A 20,565-nucleotide genomic window follows, 5' to 3' on the forward strand; every position below is an offset into this window, starting at 1 on the left:
TTAGTTAAGTCCTCACTATCTTTTCTAGTCTTTCTAGAATTTCATGTATTTTCTCTTCATCCTGCGCAAGTATAGCCGCTTCAAGGTCCGGATCGTGTCTTGCAAAGTGGAATACAATATCATTTTTACGGGCCAAAGAAGCAATACGTTCGCTACATGTGGGCAAACTATCCCTTCTCCTGGCTGCCTTCTGCGCTGCCGCAGGTGGTGCAGTTTTCGAAAAATTTGAAAATAATTCTTCGAATAGTTGGACAAGTGTACTTTTCAGTAAATATTCAGTAAGGTCCATGCAGGCCAACAAATTCTGCTGGAAATCTGTTATGTTCTTCGTTTGTCCAAGCACAGTAGTCTCCAAGGCTGTGACTTTTTGTTCACAATGAAGTACAGCATTGTTGATTCTCACAGTTGTTGTGTTAAGATGGTCTTCGAGCTTCTCATTCAGAGATTCGACTAAATTTTTAATCGTATTAATTGATTCTATCAATGCTGCAACGTCGGGTGTTTTGGAGTACTCCTCACATAAAAGGATCTTGACGTCATTCACGAGATTGTTTTTAACAGCTGTGAGACGCTCTGCCAGTCCTTTGTCTCTTATTTTCTTTCTTGCACAGTATGAGATGCACTCTTCTACACGCTGGTAACTTTTCATTTTGGACACATCAATAAATATTCTCAGTATTGATGCTAATTTCATGGTTTCTACAACACTGGTGGTATCATCTCCAGATTTCGGATTCACCACTTCTTTGATTGTATCGTTCTTAGTCACTTGGTCAGGTTCAGTACTTAAAGATAGAATCTCCACGGTACTTATAAAAGCAGGATCATTGTTAGAAGTTCTGATTTCTTCCGTATTCCTTTGCGCTGTTTCTGCTGCTATTGCTATTTCCTGTGCCAGGTCAAATGTTAAGTTGGGTTCCGCTAGCAATCCTCGTTGAATTACTTCATCTCTGACCCCTCCGACAAGTCGATCCCGTAACATGTCATCCAGAGTTTTCCCGAAATTACAGTTTTCTGAGAGGTGCATGAGTGCCGCAACATACTCTGGGATGCTTTCATTCGGCCGTTGGGAACGCTTGTGAAATCGTAATCGAAAAACGATTTCTGACGGTGCTGGGTTGAAATGTTCCTTTACCTTCGACACATTTACCACACACACTCATAAGTATGGCGCGTTTCTTTTCTGCGCTTGTAATATCGTTTGCTTCAAAGTAGAAGTTCAAACGTTCCACATAAAGTTCCCATGAGGCACCTTTTTCAGGTTGAAACGCTTCGATTTGATTTAATATTGCCATCTCAAGACGTCGCCAGTATTATATCTTAAGCCAAAGGTGCAGAATAACTTCACTGAGTAACAAAAGGAATACAAACGCATTCGTCACAACACACGTATATTTATATAGATCCACGGATTAGTACAGTATATTGAAAATCAGGTTTCAACAGTTTTTTGTGACTCGTTTTCTCACTGGATTTCTTCCAGGTACATAACAATCAGCTAGTAAAATCCTAACTCATGGTAACCAATAAAAAACTTACTTAAATAACTTTAAGCCAATAAACAAAAAAAACAATAAAAATGCCAAACCAATTGTAGACGACGGAAATAAGGATACTGTCGTCAACGTTGAAGAACCTGCGCGTCAGGAGTGAGGACGGTAAACGTACAGTGGTGACGCGTGGTGTGAAGGTTTTTTCCTGGAAGTTGTGGTTTTGCTGTTTGTTTTGAAGATTGTCTTCAGTGTTTTTGCTTGTTCGTGCTATATTGAGTCATTTCTTGTCTTATTATCCCTGACTCACCTTTAATCGTTTTTGAGTAAACTGTATCGACAATTGATCTAGTTTTGATTGACGGTTATCGTGCAACAGGGTGAAAGTCGGAAATTCGAACGTATATGACTTTCCCGCCTTTCACTACGAACAAAGATACAGTCCACTAAGATCGCGAGCGAGAGAACCCGTTTCGCTCGTTACACCAATAAGAGAATGCTGCAATCGGGGAGAAAATACACCTAATTTCAGCATTTAAGTTGCATCTATAGCAGTATATAGTATGTTGCTCACATGCATATGTTTATTGCCTACGAATGGTAATTTATTGACTGGACTGAAGATTCAGTTATTTACATCTTTCAAAAATAATACAAGTGCATGAATTTTCATTAATGTTGATCAGCGACAGCAATGTTTTAGCGAGAGCAACGGATCGCCATATAAACAAACAGCAAACGGAAAGTAGGAAAATTCAAAAAAAGTTATGACGTATCACAGTTGATCAATCAGGAAGTGTCTCACGCCCATGTGAACGATCAAGGGATAGTATTTGTTTACATGCATATATAACATTATTTATATTAAAAAACTGAAATATATTATGTATTATTGCAATAAATTATTTCATAATATGTAAATAAATAATCTTTTTCATATTATGAAGCAGTTATTGCAATAAAAAATAGCATAAACAGCAAAATACAATAAATTGCATATTGCCCTATATTTTTTGAATCAATGTACATGCATTTAGTTATTTTCTACTGTAGAAATTAAGGTGTCAATGTTATTCGTTGCTGTTATTTCATAAAGTAATTGTGATTTTGTTATAAAATATTTTTTTACATTGGGTTTTGTCGTTATTCAGTGATCGGTTTGTTTAGCTGCTTTCATATTATTCCTACTGCTTTAAAATTTCTAATCAGTTTCAAACTTTTTAAGATAACTGTTTTCTTTTAAATGTTTGTCTTGTTTTTTGTGTTATCTAATGTTTATAGTTTTAGGATGTCATTGGTAGAAATTCAAAAAGTAGACGTTCTGAATAATCCTGGAACATTTTTCACGCCTTTCAAATTCGGCATAACATTGCTCTGTCATGAAGATTTACCACATGGTAGTATTTATACTATGTTATCAGAATATATTTTATTGGAAAGTGGTTTGTTTTAGATTTAGAATTTACGCTGACATTTATTGGCTCGCCGGATACTCATGCTTACGACCAAGAACTAGAAACTGTGCTTGTTGGTCCAATTAAAGAAGGGTTTAAAAAATTTTTTTTTGAGGTATTGTTTCTGTATTGCTGTATGTCTAAAGCATTTCGCCAATGTGCATGTTTTTACCAAAAGCATAAGTCTTATGTTAAGTCTATGTCTAGACTGATCCTCCTGATCCAACAAAAATACCCGCAACAGAAGCAGCCGGTGTGTCTGTAATTCTGCTTTCCGTCTCTTACAGGGAACAAATATTTGTGAAAATAGGCTATTACGTGTCTCATTTTTATGCTGACGTTGAACTGAGTGAGAATCCTCCTTTGGAACCAAAATTTCAAGAGGTAATTCCTTTTTACATTTTATATTATAGTTTATATAGTTGAAAGGCTTTTTTTATGCAGCTGAGCCGTCTTATACTGATAACTGACGTCCCTAGAATTACCAAATACGTTATTGACTGGACTAAAGATTCAGGTGAAGCTACTTCCAATGATATGGAATGTACAATGGACGCACCTGTAGAAGAAACCGCAGTCGATAATGAGAAAATGGATACGATTTTTCATCATTTACCAATTGCAGCAGATTTAATGCAAAACGATGTGGATGTCGCTGACAGTGACATGCATTAATGTGCTTAATATTATGTATTTTTCTTGAGTGCATTTGGGCACTATTTAGCATCAAAATTAATGTAAATAATGTCGAAGAATTTCAGTTTTACTCTGCATCATAATTGACACAGTGTAGATGAAGTGATCATATTATTATCGAAATTAAAAGCTGTTTTTCAGTGTTTGTTTGATATATTACTGCTTTTAATAAAATACGATAATTGTGTGTCAACTGATTTATTTATATTATAGTACTGATTTGTAATGGTATCAAAAATGCTATATTTGTCAATAAATATCTGTAACTTTTTTCAGAGAATGATTTTCCAAATTCTTGCGCACACTCAGTCTTAATCTCAAAATCTAATATATCTTAATATTATTTATTATTAATTTTATTACTTATTAGTAATAATATCTATTATATATTGAAGTATCTTAATCATTTTTAATCTCAAAAAAGCATCAATTTTATGGATTTGCGCTCAAAAACACATGCATATGTACCTTTATTAACAATCTATGCTAATAAATAAAGACAAGTACATTTATCGTGAGTTTAAATCATATTTTACGTATCACCGTTGTTTTTACTTGAAAAATGCGCTTCGTAATAAATTCTGAAAATCTAACTACACATAAAGCAAATAATACAAGTCCACATACACACAAGAATAAGATATCACAATGCACCGTCATTCCATCATTCGGATTTTCATTCGTTATCAGATTTTTCATATCGCTTCTTTATTTTTGGGACGTTCGGACGATCTCCACGACAATCCGGACAATACCATTTCCCTCTTGGCTTCGACAAAACATTCACGCATTTGAAATGAAACCACTGATATTGGCAATCTTCTCCATCGCAAGCAACCATAGAATCTTGCATGACCTGATTAACGTTTCATGTGATATTTTAAAAACAATAATAATAATAATAATAACAATTACTACCTTCTGGCATATACAATACACCGGATCAACTTTTGGAATCGACAAATCCACGGGAAATTCATCACTTTGCTCTTTTAAGTATGACATTTTAATGTACTCGTCCTCGTCATCGGATATTTCGAGCGGAACACAAAATTCATAATCTTCATCCTCATATTCATCATCATAATCGTCGTCTTCTTCGTCCTCTAACTCATCTTCATCATCATCAACCACAACAAAGTCATGGAGTGCCTCATCCCACTGAAGTTTTGGACTTACACTGCGAACAGGTTCAGTTGGAACAGGCAAAACAGAATCTTCAATTGTTAACGAGTCGTCGTCCATAAATTCCAAATTATTCTGATTCTCGCGTGCTTCTTCCCTTTGGGCATTGATCACTATAAACACATTGAGATTTACAGTATCTAAAATTACGTATTGAATTCATACTTCGTGTAGCTTTTTGATACATGCTAATTGATGTATCACAGATATCCTTAATACCATTCGCCAGAATCAATTTCTTTGAGTTAAGATCATCCAAACGAGTAAACAATGAATAAAGTTCTCCACGTTTACGCGTTTTAGTTTCTTCGGACAATGGAGCGCCATTTTCGTCAACTCCAGTGTTATACAAAGAAACAGCAATTCTAAGTATTTCTTGCAACAAAGCTAAAAAAGTAAAGTACATTAGGAAATATTCTCTCTTTCAATTATTTTTCATACGCTCAATTTGGGCGTTCACGTGGTGCATTTTCTCCTCTTGTTCAGCAATTATGCAAGGCAAATGTTGCAGATATTCGACAAATAACTGATTTGAACCGACAAAATCAACTTCATCGCCTGAATCGTTGAAAATCATTTCACCTAAAAACAACATTTTAGGGTATGAATACACCAAGCTGCATAAGAACATAAAACATAACATTTTAAATAAAAAGAAAACACATATTTCCTTAAAGTAAAACAAAACATATTACGTTAAAAATAATCATAAACAAATAAATTGATAAAAAAAATTTAAAACCTTACCACATCAAAAACGATAATAGGTACTACAAGTTATTGATGATCAAGATGAATATACAGTATAATGAGCTTGGAGAAAGCTTTGGCTGTATTGAATGGGACAATTAAATTTAGAAGATGCAACGGGTTTTTTTTTGTTTCAAATGGATACTTTGAACAAAAATACAAACTAAATGTATTCAGCAGGTGTTATTTTTTTTAGTTTAATGCCACACACATGATTACAGATTGCTCATATTATTCATTTCATATACTCCTATTTTTATTTTTAATTATTTTATAAATAATATATAAGTGAAAATTTTAAATTATAGAACTGAAAAATTTTTTGAAAATACAATTTTTATTAACATAAAATTATAAAACATAAATTTCACGCTTCTTCTACAGATTCCTGTTCAATTTTTACGTCAGCAAAATCAACTTCATCAGCTAAAGGTTTTCTGATAATTCCATTCTTTTCACGCTTTCGCTTTAATGCAGGTGGACAGCATGCAATTTGTGCAGTACCATCAGCTATACGATTTATGATTTCCGCTTCAACCATTGCACCAGGTTCCTTAAATTATATGAAACTCGTAAAATAAAATAAAATTGAAGCAATTATGATTATGCTGAAACATTACCTGATCTGGAATTTCGAGAAAAAAGTCACTAAATTTTACTCCATGTTTTTCCAGTCTTTCAATGAGCCGGCTAAAGTAAATACATTTAATTTACCGCAAAAAAACAGAAAGTGCAAAAAATGAAAAAATGCTACAAAGTTGATTTCTGCAAATCGCATATAATTAGACCAAGTATCAATTAACATGCTGCAAATTCCTGCAACAGCATTAACAGTTACAATGAAAACTGTCATTACTGATTTTGAAAATACTTACTTTTTTACCTTCATATGATCATAAATTTGGGCCTTGATGTTCAATATACGATTTAATATTCGATGATTACTCTAAAATTTGAAAAGTAAAAAGTGTTACTGAAATTGGTGCTCACTAACTCTATCCAGTTGATCGTATTGCTCTTTAAGAAGTTCGTATTTTATCCTGTATTTTTTTTCTGAAGAAGAAGAATCAGTACCATCCGACATTTCAATTGACTCATACCAACCAATTCGCATCTCTTTATTGTATTACCGTAATAATTGCATACTGTATTACTTTTAGATGAATTATTTTCAATTACCTTTATGATTATTTATGCTTAATACTGTAGATAAATAAAAAAAGAATAAATTAGTATATATATATATATATTAATTGATGAGATATTTAATAATAAACTGAAACAAAGGATTGTAAATTGCAGTTTTATCAAAAAAATTTTAATTCAAAATTTATTTAGATATAATTTTAAAATTTAATCATTTAATAAAGAATATTACGTATTATTAAAGTTTTATTAAAATGTAATTAGATTGATCTTGATTATGCTTAAAATACTCTGTAACTTGTTGTCAAAATATTAAGTGAAGGTGATATGTTGCTGTTGACTTTGTTAGCACAAAGAATGTTATTTTGACTTTATTCGTCGTTTGCGAAATGTTAAAAAGTGGCATAAACTGTTGTTATTATAGATTTCAATATGCCTGATTGAGCATTACGTTGTCTGCTTCTTTCTCTTATTTATTTATTTGACATATTTCAGGATGATTTCTGCATTTCAACACAACTTGAAAAATTCATGGCGTTTTTATTCTTCTATGGGATCGTTTTTAAATCAAAATTTGGCACTAGATTGGAAAACTTCTGAAAGTGGTTCACAAAAAGCGCCGTTTAAAAATCATTACAACTATGATTTGTCGGTATGTGTTCCCTTTTGCCAAAAAAGTTTTAGTTTAATTTCAGTTTTTATTATTTAGGCAAATCGTCTACAGTCTGGCTTATTGACCGTCAATTGTGATATTTCCAGCCCATTGAGTTACGTGACTTTGGCTTTCAGAGCTGGTACTAGATACGAGAATTTAAAAACAAGAGGTTTGGTCCATCGTCTGCAAGCTTCAATCGGACAAGTGATGCTGTTTTGGGTTCGATGTTTCAAAATTGCATTGAATTTGTTGCTTTTTCTTTTTTCAAGGAAACGGAAAATTGCTCTGCTGTTAGATTGAGCTATTGTTTGGCGCAGTTGGGTGCTCAAGTGCGTACATCATATACCCGTGATTGCTTTGCGTTTCATCTTGTTTGCACCAGGGATAAATTGTATGCTATGAGTGATTTTATTTTTGATAATTTACATTATTTTTGAATTTAACTTTTTTAAAAAAATATCTCAAATTTAGGCCGTATGCACTGAATTATTTCAATGAAGCAATCAGTGGGACGCTGATCCATGATTGGACTATGGAAAATACGAACGAGCAGTTGTATGTTGACCGACAGCTTTTCTATGACGACCCTTGTTCATGTTAGTAGTTTTTGTTTCGTTATAAATTTATACAGCTTTCTCAATTTAGTAATTTAAAATTTATTTAAATTTTATTTTACGAGATCATTTTGATTTTTATTATTCTTTGATTTATCTTCAAAGAAGTGTATATTTTGGCCTCGTTATTGGTAATGATTTTGTTGAATTTTTACTGATTGAAAGGCCATATAGTATATTTAAAGCACAACGGTCCCAGAAAGGCAAGCTTTCTCTGGATTTCCCGTGCTTTATACATTTATATTAAAAAAATGAATTCAGTGTTCTGTATTTATATTTCAGATGCAGTTGATTTAGTTCATCGTGTTGCTTATTCAACGTCGACTCTTGGTTATAGTCTACATTGCCCTAAATGGGCGGTAAGCAAACATTCATCCGTGCAGATTGGATCATTCATTGCTAATCACTTGACGTGTGATGGGACTGTTGTTGTTGGCGTTGGCACTGATGCAAATCTTTTGGATGAATTTAGTAATGAAAAGCTGAAATTATCAAATAAGAAACAGTCCGAATTGCCAATTGCTGTTTACACGGGTGGTGTACTTGTTGAACTTTCTCCTGGAAGGTCCGCTTGTGTAGCTGTGGCAGGCGAAGGAACAGAGTGAGTGTTTTTTGATATCATTTTTGAGAAATTAAAATTTATATTTTAGTATCAAAGATACATCTTCTGTAGCAACTCAGCTTGTATTCAGTGCATTATTTGGCAATGCGAGCGAGTTCAGCACGGATTCATCCGTTACCTCTCCTTTGAAAAGAGCTGTTGAATCCGTAGCATCGTACGAAGTTATGGTACATTGAATAACGTGACGTTACAATTAATTATTGATTTGAAAAAAATTTATTTCTTTACAGGGTTCATGCTTCAATTATTTTTATTCGGATACAGGACTTTTTGGAGTGTGTTTGAAATGCAATCCAGCCGATACAGATGTTGTATTGAAATCTGCGGTAGCGGAATTGAAAAAATTAGCCAGAGGAAGACCTGAAGAAGGAAAATTGAAAGCAGCTAAAGCGTTGGTTAAGCGAAAATTTCTGGACGATTCGGAAAATTTGGATTATTTTTGCTCCGAATTAGCTTACCAAGCTTGCAGCTCTGATGGCGTCAAATTCATCACACCGGCATCATTTTGCAAATTAATCGATTCCGTCTCGGCTTCCGATTTACAAACGGTAAAAAGCGGCGGATTTTTCACTCAACATATTTTTTTTGTTAATTTTTATTATTACATTTTCCATTTAGTTTACCAGCAAATTGTTTTCCAAACCACTTACGGTGATTTCCTGCGGACGAACAGAAGCAATGCCATTCATTCACGAATTGATCCGCTAAAATTCTAATTAGCAAAGATATACATACATACATACATGCATAGCTAGCTTGGATTTGTATCTGTAATTTTCACATACAGAACAAGAAAAGTTCATTTTAATTTTTCATTTCAATTTAGTTGAAAATATTAAAAAAAATATTTTTCTTCTGTTTGTTTGAAAAATTTTATTTGAATTAATTAGTAGCATCAGTCATTAATTAAAACAAAAAAAAAGATAAATAAATAAATAATAAAAACTATTGGAGAAATTCTAAATCCATTTCGCTGAATCGCATCTTTTTTTCGTACGTAACTTGATTTTTGTCAAGTTGATCATAAGCCCAGTTGATGTAAAGCAATAAATCTTCCATGGCTGTTGGAGCACGTGGAATATCGATATCTTTGGGGTTGAAGATCGACGTGAACACGTTACTCAGGAGCTGTAATGGAAAAAACAAACAAACAATTAATTATATGAATTTTATTTATTGCGTTGAATAAAAGTTTTAATAAGCCAACATTTAAAAAAAGCTAGCTGGTTACCTTTTGCCTTTGAGTAGGTTTCGTCATGTCAGCGAAGGGGCAGTTTTCAGGATCGTCGTAGGCAAGAAGTGCGCAGCTACGTTCTATTTGTGCTAACATCTCGCTGTTGGTTTCAATTTTGGGCGAGATGTTGAACTGCGCAAAGTCCAACGCTTCGGCTACGCGTTTCTCTTTCAACAGTTCAATAAATTCTTGGTGCTGAAGGAGAAGAAAAAAAATTAAAATAATTAAAAATTGAATAAACAATCACCACAAAAAACTCATTCAAATCAAATTTACCAACAAATGAAAGTGCAAATATTGATCGTTGTCGAGCAGTTCTGGATCGTAGTCGTTCAAAATGCGCGTCGCTTCTCGAATTCTGCCGGACAAAATTTCATTTTCCACTTTCGGTAATGTTTCTATTTTCTTGGCCAAATCTCCAAGCTGACTTTCCACCACTGGCGATTCTTCGAAAAGCTTTCCCGCAGCATTCAAATATCCTCCTACAAAGTAGATATTTTGTAAAGAATTTGAAAAAGATATTCAACCACTGCTTTACCAACCAACAGAAACAACAAAACTAATAGTCCATGTGAATGTTAAAATTTGCTTGCTAGATTAGCGCTAAAATAACTCACACATAACAAACAACTACTGCTATATACATATATATTCATCATACGACAGAACAAATTACTTTTTTTCATATTTAATCTCCTTAAGTTTCAGGAAATTTATATCGTTATAAATGTTCTGATTAAAGAGACTGAAAAATTAACAAATCATAAAATTAAAATCTTTTCCATGATGCAATAAATTATGAATAAAAAACAAACAATACAAGGTGACATCATGCAAATAACATGTTTCACCAAAAGCAAAGTTCTGAAGCGTAAATTTCAGTTTCAACGCAACATGTAACATTTTAAAGTAAAGATGTATCAAAAATTTTCAAAAAAATAGGATAGCAACCACAAAAAACACCCTCAGAGATCAACAGAAATATAGCTGATAAATTAAAATAGTTGCATTTTTAAGTTAACTGTATGATAAAGAAGACAAAACAGTCGTTTGCGAACAAAAATAACTGCATACAATAGATGAAAACGATCATCTGATAGATTTAAATGTATATGTATGTTTTGAAAGTATTAAATTATTTGTATTATTCGGCATACCTTTCACCAGATATTCTCCTACGACCACATTCAAACAAGTATTACTAAGCCTGGGCTTTTTAACTTGCTTACCCATTTATTGCTACTAGAAAATGATAAAATAGAAAGAGCAAAGTAAACGCAATACAGTATTCTAATGCAATATTCTAGTATAATTACGGACAATGATTTGTATTACGTACAAAAAAATTTTTTCGCTTAATTCAATAAACTTATTTAGATTTAATATTTTTCTTTTACTGTACTGCGCGGCATCACTTGCTAATTAATCTGAATAATTTGAATAAGTTTAGTAAAATAAAAATTATAGTTGAAAAAAAAGCTTGCGCAAAATAAAAAAAATATTAAGATAATTTTAATGCTTGGAAATTAATTTGCGCATTGTCATATAATTTGTATGCTAGAACAAAATGAAGAAAATGGGAAAATGAAAAAAAAGTTGATCCGCAATTTATCAAATCAATTTGCATTGATATTAAGTAAATTATTTTCACAGAAATATTATCATGCTACAAAATATAAGCAATATTGACATTTTCCATGCATGATGATGACAAAATAATTTTAAAATACAAATAATTTTGTTAAATGTTTATATTTACTTGATTTTCAATTATCAATATGATGACAGTAAGACAAAATATATGCAAATCTAGTCTTAACAGTCCTGACTCATTTTTGTTTAATTTTTTACAATAATGTTCAGTGTAATGATTTTACTTAAAATATTCAGCCAGTCAAAATATTACAGGCATTGTGTTTGAACGTATTTTGTTGGAATCTGCCGGTATGCTCTCTTCTTGTTATTGTAATGTATTAGATTACTGACGTTCATAATTGCGTATGAATTGTAACCCTTGATTGAATAATTTTTCTTCAGTATGAAATATGAAGAATTGCTATATTTTAAATTTTATAATTAATTTCAACAGTGTTACTTGGCTTTGTGTTTGTCATTTTTCTATTTGGAAAAAATTTAATTTCACTTTTATTTCATAAGCTGTTCAGAAATATATAAAAGGAATAATTTTTAAAAAGAAGTTTTTCAACATTTAATTTTCAAGTTATATTTTTAGAATTGAGCCGTGACGCCGGGAAAGAATGTGGAATTTGATGCGTTGTGATGTGATGCCAACGATTTCCGAAGATGGAGTTGACAATCCATTCGGCGCCGGGCAATCTACGAGTTCCGGTGAGTCTGCTTATCATATTCACTATTCGGCGTTTTAATCATAAATTGACTTCATCTTGTAGCGAATATTTCCCAAAACGCAAAGGGATTCTTCACTTAGCAGGGATAATGTAGTCGCTCAGTTTTCAGAGAGAGAGAGAGAGATGGGAAAGATGCTTTCGCGCAATGCGAAGCTAATTTTAGAGTAAATAAATGACATCTTTACGCTGAACGGTTTTCAAAGCCAGGATCAATGTTAAAAGGCCATTTCGGCTGTTTTGTTTTTATCATTTTTATTTGCTGTCGATTTTTTTTTCAAATGTCATTTTCACGTGTTTGTGAAAGCATTCCATGTCGACATTAATATCGATTTTGTTCCACTACATTTCCAGACCTATTCACCTCAAGTTCGGCAAACTTTGACTTTGTCTTTTGTTCTTGCTTTTTATTCAGCACAGAAAACAATCAACCTCTAGAATTTGCTCTCCTTGAGAGGCGTGGGGAGAGATGGGGGGGGGGGGGAATAGAAAGAGAATCGTTTTCTCGTCCGGGAAGCTATTTCAATAATGCAAGCGGACGTTTGCCGTAAATATGAACATGCTTTTGCCTCATTATTCACAACGTTCTTGAAACAATTGCGCGCCTCATCTAATTTAACGATTTGTGGCCCTAACGCTTTGCACGTTTTGCCGGGCCGGCGATCGCCTCGGCTTGCTTGCTTACTTCCGCAGCCGAGCTGTTAGTTTGATAAATTTATGACAAATTGGAAAAGCAAAAAAAATTATATTTTTGATTGTCATCATTTAATGACATTTTCAACAAAAAATATACTAATATATTCCACAAAAAATATTTATTTATCCAGTTGTATTATAAATTTACAACTTGTACGTCATTTTCAAGCGAGTATAAAAGCTGCAACTTAGTAGATGAAGGTTTAAAACAAAAATATTTAATTATAAATTTTATTTTTTACACGTAAACAAGTCAGTATTCATTTAGTAGTGTATTTCAATTTCTATTTGTTATATGTGAAAATTGAAATTTGAGATGGCAAAATGAATACATTGACTTGACTTTTTTTTACTGTATTTGTGCTCTATTTCACTTACTTTTTAAATTTATTCTGTGAAATTGAAGTTCAACTGACTAGAGGTGCTCGAAAAGGAGTAAACAAAATTCAATTCAACAAAATTTCTGCAATTTATTTTTGATTTTATTAATTCGGATATATATTATTCCATTCAATGGACATCGTATAATTGAATATATTTTTCATGTACAAGGTATTATTCCCTTTTTTATATTAATATTTCTTTTACTTTTCTAATTTTTTTTGATTATTTTCTCCATATTTTGAATGTTTTTTACATTATATAGTATATATTTATTTTTGAATTTTAAAGTAATCACTTGATTTAATTAATGCTATCAGGTTGCAGTTATATTGTTTAAAATTTTTTACTATATCAAATTCACTTTTAGTTTTTTTTTGAATTCAAAAGATTTGTATTTTGATGAAAATGCATTTCTGTTTATTTCTTCACTTGTTTCATGAAACTTTTCTTCCATTACAAGTTGAACGTTGACTTATTTTAATATTTATGAAAATGAAAAATCAATGGAATTATTCATAATTTCATTTGGCATTTTTGTAAATATTTAATCTTGAAAAAAAATGAAAATTTTATTATTGTGGTTCGCGTTTTGGCAGATGTGTAAAATTGTATGAGTTTTCACGAGGGTTATTTTAAACATTTTTTTAAAATAAATGATAAATATTCATATTGTTTTTCAAAAAGTGAGAATTATCGTTACCTTAGTAATGAATTCATTAATCAGGTAAAAGTTTACGCATAAATCGGCAAATTTTATTGTCGTATAAAAGGTAATTGTTTCATTACATTTAGAGAATAATGTTTTATCTCATGGAAAAAGCTGTAGTTATTTTTAGCAAAATTAACTCGATTCATTTAATTTATTATATAATGATTTAATTATTGGGATAATTTAACGAAGCAGAAGGCTAATGATAATAGGGTAGGTTTTTTTTTCTTGAAATATTTCCATTTGTGTGATATTTTGCTGTGCTCGTCTGGTAAAATTGTATTGCTCTTCAAATTATGGATGTAATTAATTTAATTTGATTTCGATGTTGATTTGATAATTTGTCTCCTTTTCAATAATAGAACAATGATTTTGAAGTGCAGTATTTAACAATAAGCATTTGTAATATTTAAAAAATTTCAGAAAGAAATATATTTTATTTTAAACTTTTTCTTCGGTCGATAATTTAATTAACGATCTCGTTGGTGATTAATTTACCTTATCTGGATGGAATTTTTGTTCATCGCTGTCACGTCTTTTCTAATTTATTTACTTGCTTAAGCGTCAGAATTGGTCGAATTGATTTAGAAACGTCGTTTCCGTGTACCGCTGAAGCTGAAGCGGATGCTGATGTGTAGAAAAGCTCAAGCTGCAGCTTGCTATATATATATATATATATGCACAATGCACGGTGACACAGCGATAAGTTGCCCCATTGCTTACTTGCACCTCGACTGCGGCTGAGGTTCTTGTATACACGCCATTTGGCCTCTCTGTTGGTGGTGGAATTATTGATTTCAATTTCCATTGTTCAGCATTTCACTTGTTTTGACTCTCATTGAGAAGAGTCGGCCGTAGCATTGTCATCTGCATTATTTTATTCTAGCGTAAGAAGGAAAAAGTTGATCCATCTGCATTGGTGAAATTTACAAAACAGTTTTATACAAAATGAATAAAGATATATATAGAAATTTGCATAAATGAATAAATAATTTACGTTGTGGTTGAATTGGACAAAAATTAAAAGTGGTCGATGTTGTTTTATTGGGATTTGGTGAATTTATTTTTTTTTGGTTGCAGGTTTGGGCGGTGCCGGTGCGAATGAGACGTCGAAATTTGAGCAGATCATGGTGAACATGCTCGACGAGCGGGACAAGCTTTATGAACAATTGCTCGAATGTCGTCGTCAATTGGACGAAGTGCAGGGTCGGTTGAACGAGTGCCAAAAGGAGAACGATTCGTTGCGTTGTCAACTGGACGATACGGTCGAGCCTCATTCCAAGGTACGAATGATTATTCTGCACAAATTTTGTGTATTATATTGTTTTTTGAAGATGTTTTTTTCTTTTCTTTTTTTATTTATGTTAATTTCAGGATTATCACCAGCTTGTCAAAGAGTTGAAAAAAGCCAACGAGCAACTTTTGGACCGGGAAGAGGAGATATTGGAATTGAAAGCCGAACGCAGCAATACTAAAGTTGTTTTTTCCATTCTACACATGCATAAAATTGTTATGCTTATTTTGTTGTTGTTGTTGTTGTTGTTGTAGCTGTTGCTCGAACATTTGGAATGTTTGGTTTCGAGACACGAACGTTCGTTGCGTATGACTGTAGTGAAACGGCAGAGCCAGTCGTCGGCGGATATGTCATCCGAGGCGGAAGTGTTGAAAGCGTTGAAATCGCTTTTCGAACATCACAAAGCTTTGGACGAGAAGGTTTGCCGAATTGCAGAAAACAAATATGAAAATTCGTTTTGTTGTTGTCTATTGTTTCGTGGGATTGTTTCTTGTGCAGGTTCGGGAACGGCTCCGTGTTGCGATGGAAAAGGTATCCTGCTTAGAAGAAGAATTAGCTCGGTCGGTGCAAGATGTAATTGGAATTTTCAATTGTTTGTTTGTTTATGTATTAGTCGATTGTATGCTTTTTGTTTTCGTAGAATGCAACGCTCAATCAAAAATTGCGCAAAGTGAAATCGGATTACGAAAGGGAATCTGGCCGTGCGTCGTCGGATGGTTCTTACGGAAGTCAGGCTCCGGCTACTGGTGAAACGTCCGAAAATGGACCGTCGTCCGAAGCCACGTCGACCAGCAGCCACCAGTACGTCGGCCTGCAAAATGCCTACGACGAGACCAAGAACAACTTGATGAGCACGTTGCAGCGGTTGAACGAATCCATGAATCGGTGCGTATATATATATATATTAATTTGCATATGCTGTTTTGAAAACGGCGACGAATAATTAATTAATATCTTTAAGCATTTCGAAATTGGAGGAGACGTTGATCGCCACCAGGGACGAACTTGCCCGTGCTCAGGAAGCGAATCGTCAATTGCACAAAGATTTGCAAGAAGTTTGTCTATATTTCTGTATGTTGTATTTGCATACGAATAGTGTTGTTTTTTTTGTTTAATTATCAGAGTATGAGTTTGAAAAATGATCAAGAGGAACGTTTGAGCACGGTTGAGAAACGTTGTTTGAGTATGCATCGTGAGGCGAGTGGAATTCAAGATCGCAACGACAAATTGGAACAAGAATTGGCAGCCAAAGATGCAGCTCTGAGATTAGTAAATTCGTTTAATTAATGAATTAATTTTTTTATTTCTGTTTAATGTGAATTCAGAACGAAGAAAAGGTACGAAATTTGAAAGAACGCCTCGAATTAGCCGAACAGCAACTTGCTCAGTCGTTGAAGAGGAGCAGTTCGATGCCGCTTGTCGAAGCCGAATTGCAACAGCGTATGGAAGCGTTGACCGCTTTCGAACAGAAGCATGTTTCGGCCGAAGAGCGAATTGGTCGTTTGGAGAGGCAAATTGAAGAGAAAAATGCGGAAATTGTACGCGCGTTGCAGAGAGAAAAAATGAACGAAGATCACAATCAACGTCTGTCGGCGACAGTAGACAAGCTTCTATCCGAAACCAACGAACGTTTGCAATTGCATCTCAAAGAACGGATGCAGGCGTTGGAAGACAAAAATCGTCTAGTTCAAGAATTGAAAGAGACGAAAAAAAGTCTACTTCAAGTCGATCGACTGAAGGTAAGTAGTTTAAAATTAAAATTAAAATTTTGATCTGATCTGATCTGATTTGATTTGATTTATACGAATATAAAGTTTCGATCATAATATATATATTAGGAAAGATTGCAAGAAGAAAAAGAAGCTATGATGGGTGAATTGGAAACGTTGCGCAGCCAACTCTACGCTGCACGAACTGCTCAGATTCAAGCCAGGCTAGTTGTTTTTCTTTTTTTATAATTATGAAAACTAATTTTTTGTTTGTTTGTTATACTGAATGACTCAATTCAGAATGCAGCCTGAAATCGGTGCTCAAACTTTACCATTGGAATCGAGCGTGACCAGACGATTGCGAAAAGGCAGGCAATGTATTGCTCGAGAAGATTCTTCCAAGGTTTATTATTTTTTTTTCTACTATAATTTGCTGCATCTTCATTGCATGAAATTTTCCCTTAAAAATAATCCAATTCCAGGTTCAAACATTGAACGAACAAGACTGGGAACGTCTCCAACAAGCCCACGTGCTGGCGAATATTCACCAAGCATTTACGAAATCCCCGGATGATGCGCAAATCGGCGTCGGCGTCGTTGCGTCGAACGATTTAGACTCTCCATTAACTGAAATTCCAATCGATACTAATCATGTAAATTTCTTTATTTTTCCCTTCGTTCTGAATATTTTTCGAATCGGATTATTTATTATGTGGTGCATTTTCCAGTTTGACGACTCTACTCCACCTTATGAAGCACATTCGTTGGCGGCCATGCTCCAAGAACAAATAGATGCGTTAAATAACGAAATGAGGTGAATATATTTTCATGATTTGTTAATCGATTAATTAATTTCTATTTTAAAATTCGATATGATCAATAGCATGCATGCATATTGTAAATGTCTAACTGTTGTTCCACTGCTGTTATTTTCATATGATATTTTTGGTTGTAGTACTTAATAAGAATAATTTGACAATTCAAGGTTTGTGGAAGAAGAACGGAAAGATGCCGAAGAACGTGAAGAACAATTGGAAGATTTGTGCCGAATGGGTGGCATTTCTCAGCGTTCCCTACCCAACGACCACAGTTACGTTCCGTATATGGATAGCGGTCGGTCGTCGGCGCGTACGTTGGCCACAAATCCGGATCGTCATGTTCGAGAAGATATTCCACAGCATTCGCCTTACTCGACCATGCATCATCTCGGTGCTCAGTTTCTATGTCAAGTTAGCTTTTTTTGGCTTTTTCATTTCGAATATTTCACATTTCATTCCATTTTATTCTATTCAAGGAATACGATGCCAGGGCAGTTTCTTACGAAGGTTCCAAAGAGCCAGCGTTCAATCGAAAGCCGGTACTTCCAGACGGTGTAGTGTTCGAGTAAGTTGTATTGTTCTTATATATATATTTGGACTGTTTGGAAAAAAAGCTCTGAAAGTTTCTTGTTTTTTTGAACAGTAATATAGAGCGTCATCAAGAATCACCACACAGTAGCCCATCGTCGAGCATTCCAAGTTCGTTGAATATATCCAGCGACAAGCACGCGTTCAATTCGTTCTCCACTTCCACTAAACGATCTTCATCAGCTGGCATCAGATCGCTCGGTCGTCTATTTGGCAAAAAGGAAAAGGTAAAAAATTCCCAAATCTTGCAGCAGCAGCAACAACAACAACAACAGCAACAATATCATCAAAGCGGCTATCATCATCACCAAGGTGGCTTTAATTCGAGCTGGCCTGCAGAGGATTCTTTTACTAATAGAAATGCCGTTGATTTTGACATGCGTAAAAAGAAAAAGTAAATATATTGTTGAATTGAATGTATTCATTTGTTGATTGGACGTTTAATATGGTTTTTTTTATTTTTGTCGTTTCAGACATGAACTGTTGGATGAAGCGATCAAAGCGCAGACGCCTTTTTCGAAATGGAACGGCCCGACCATTGTTGCCTGGCTAGAAGTGAGACAGACAGGGAATTTTTCCTTTTTGATCATTTAAATCAGTTGAAATAATGAGCATTGTCGTTTGAATTGCAGCTCTGGGTCGGCATGCCGGCTTGGTACGTGGCCGCTTGTCACGCGAACGTGAAATCCGGTGCGATCATGTCCGCGTTGTCGGATCAAGAAATACAACGCGAAATCGGCATCTCCAATCCACTTCATCGTCTCAAACTGCGCCTGGCCATTCAGGAGATGGTCACTTTGACGTCGCCGTCGGCTCCTCGTGGTGCCCATTACACGTCGCTGGCATTCGGCGAATTGAACCACGAGTGGATTGGCAACGACTGGCTACCGTCGTTGGGACTCAGCCAGTACAGGACGACGTTCATGGAATGTCTGGTCGACGCTCGTATGTTGGAACACTTGACGAAAAAGGACTTGCGCCTCTATTTGAAAATGGTCGACAGTTTTCACAGGTGATCCAGGATGAAGATTTAAATTGTTTTTTTTTTATATTTTGGTTCGGTTGTTATTTCAGGGCGAGCTTACAGTATGGGATTTTTCTACTCAAGAAGTTGAATTACGATCGAAGATTGATCGACGAGCGTCGAGCAGCTTGTGAAACTAGCAACACGGGTAATGAATATTTTTATATATTATATATATAGAATTATGGTCTTTTTCGTTCTTTTTCAAGATGTATTCGTTTGGACCAACGAAAGGTTGATGCGTTGGGTGGAGAGTATCAATTTGCCAATGTATGCTTGCAATTTACGTGAATCTGGTGTTCACGGTGCGTTGATCGCCTGCGACGAAACGTTCGATTCGAACGCCCTGGCGTTGGTATTGCAAATACCGAACAATGACCACCAAGCAAGGCAGAGCTTGCAACGGGAGTTCCAATGTTTGCTCCAATCAGGAACGATGCGACGTACCTCATCTTCGCAGACCGTCTCTTCTTCATGATTATGATGATGATGATGATGAGTTTGCTCCTCCCCTTCCCCCGCCGCCGCTTTACAAACACACACATACACATACATGCGCATATACAATATAATATATTTTATCTATCTATCTATCTGGTCTCAGTTTTAAAAATGAAAAAAAATACAATTTTTTTTATCACAGTTGAATTTTTACAACACGATGCATTTTCATTCATTCATTCATCACGAACAAAAATGGCTATATTTGATGAATTCTTTTTTTTATTGTTTTGTTTATCAGTAAAAATTGTGAACAACAACGACGAAGATGCAGCATCTTTTTCTGTGTTTTTTATAAAAGTAATTAATATCCGATTAATTCTGTTTTAAATACGAGACTTTGTGGAAAAAAATTTTCTTTGAAAAAAAAAGATGTAAGGTAAGTATGGTGGTATATTTCTCTGCTTTGGGTATTTTATGATTATTTCTTGTTTTGTTTTGCAGTTTAATTTTTCACAGAAAATGAAAAACGGTTCCATTTCGTGTTGAAATATAACGAAAAAATGGACAACAACTGATCGGTTGGTAACCTGTCGAACCGAGCTTTAATTATCAAAACAAAAAAATGTATATAAATATATAATAAAGAAAAAAATTGTTTTTTTTGAAAGTGAATAATATGGCAACAAC

General features: G+C 34.1%; 5 protein-coding genes across 5 annotated transcripts; 2 read left to right on the forward strand and 3 right to left on the reverse strand.

The window, feature by feature from the left end:
• Positions 1–4: 4 nt before the first annotated feature.
• Tsp_02413 (hypothetical protein) lies at positions 5–1,295 on the reverse strand. Its single transcript, XM_003378166.1, has 2 exons — positions 1,151–1,295; positions 5–1,113 (listed from the first exon to the last, which is right to left on the reverse strand). The coding sequence occupies exons 1-2, from the start codon at positions 1,293–1,295 to the stop codon at positions 5–7; spliced, it is 1,254 nt and encodes a 417-aa protein (XP_003378214.1).
• Positions 1,296–2,431: 1,136 nt separating this feature from the next.
• On the forward strand, positions 2,432–3,619 carry Tsp_02412 (histone chaperone Asf1). Its single transcript, XM_003378167.1, is given in 6 exon segments — positions 2,432–2,439; positions 2,778–2,932; positions 2,944–3,037; positions 3,060–3,108; positions 3,152–3,328; positions 3,389–3,619. The coding sequence occupies 6 exon segments, from the start codon at positions 2,432–2,434 to the stop codon at positions 3,617–3,619; spliced, it is 714 nt and encodes a 237-aa protein (XP_003378215.1).
• Positions 3,620–4,316: 697 nt separating this feature from the next.
• On the reverse strand, positions 4,317–6,689 carry Tsp_02411 (putative PHD finger protein). Its single transcript, XM_003378168.1, has 7 exons — positions 6,570–6,689; positions 6,459–6,521; positions 5,947–6,128; positions 5,267–5,442; positions 4,991–5,212; positions 4,556–4,965; positions 4,317–4,496 (listed from the first exon to the last, which is right to left on the reverse strand). Exons 1-7 carry the CDS (start codon positions 6,687–6,689, stop codon positions 4,317–4,319), a joined length of 1,353 nt encoding a protein of 450 aa, XP_003378216.1.
• A 2,612-nt stretch (positions 6,690–9,301) lies between these two features.
• Positions 9,302–11,079, reverse strand: Tsp_02410 (Two hybrid-associated protein 1). The gene is made up of 6 exons (XM_003378169.1): positions 11,004–11,079; positions 10,123–10,328; positions 9,844–10,041; positions 9,615–9,740; positions 9,348–9,380; positions 9,302–9,316 (listed from the first exon to the last, which is right to left on the reverse strand). The coding sequence occupies exons 1-6, from the start codon at positions 11,077–11,079 to the stop codon at positions 9,302–9,304; spliced, it is 654 nt and encodes a 217-aa protein (XP_003378217.1).
• Positions 11,080–12,740: 1,661 nt separating this feature from the next.
• Tsp_02409 (liprin-alpha-1) lies at positions 12,741–19,912 on the forward strand. Its single transcript, XM_003378170.1, has 23 exons — positions 12,741–12,912; positions 13,315–13,343; positions 14,590–14,707; positions 15,082–15,284; positions 15,376–15,477; positions 15,550–15,714; positions 15,794–15,868; positions 15,936–16,180; positions 16,257–16,350; positions 16,418–16,564; positions 16,621–17,034; positions 17,134–17,232; positions 17,312–17,407; positions 17,487–17,657; positions 17,733–17,818; positions 17,990–18,233; positions 18,299–18,387; positions 18,466–18,637; positions 18,662–18,804; positions 18,884–18,965; positions 19,043–19,422; positions 19,485–19,582; positions 19,644–19,912. Exons 1-23 carry the CDS (start codon positions 12,741–12,743, stop codon positions 19,910–19,912), a joined length of 3,693 nt encoding a protein of 1,230 aa, XP_003378218.1.
• Positions 19,913–20,565: the final 653 nt, after the last annotated feature.

This window comes from Trichinella spiralis (genome assembly GCF_000181795.1).
Source record: "Trichinella spiralis strain ISS 195 chromosome Unknown Scfld4, whole genome shotgun sequence".
NCBI classification, from domain to species: Eukaryota; Metazoa; Nematoda; class Enoplea; order Trichinellida; family Trichinellidae; genus Trichinella; species Trichinella spiralis.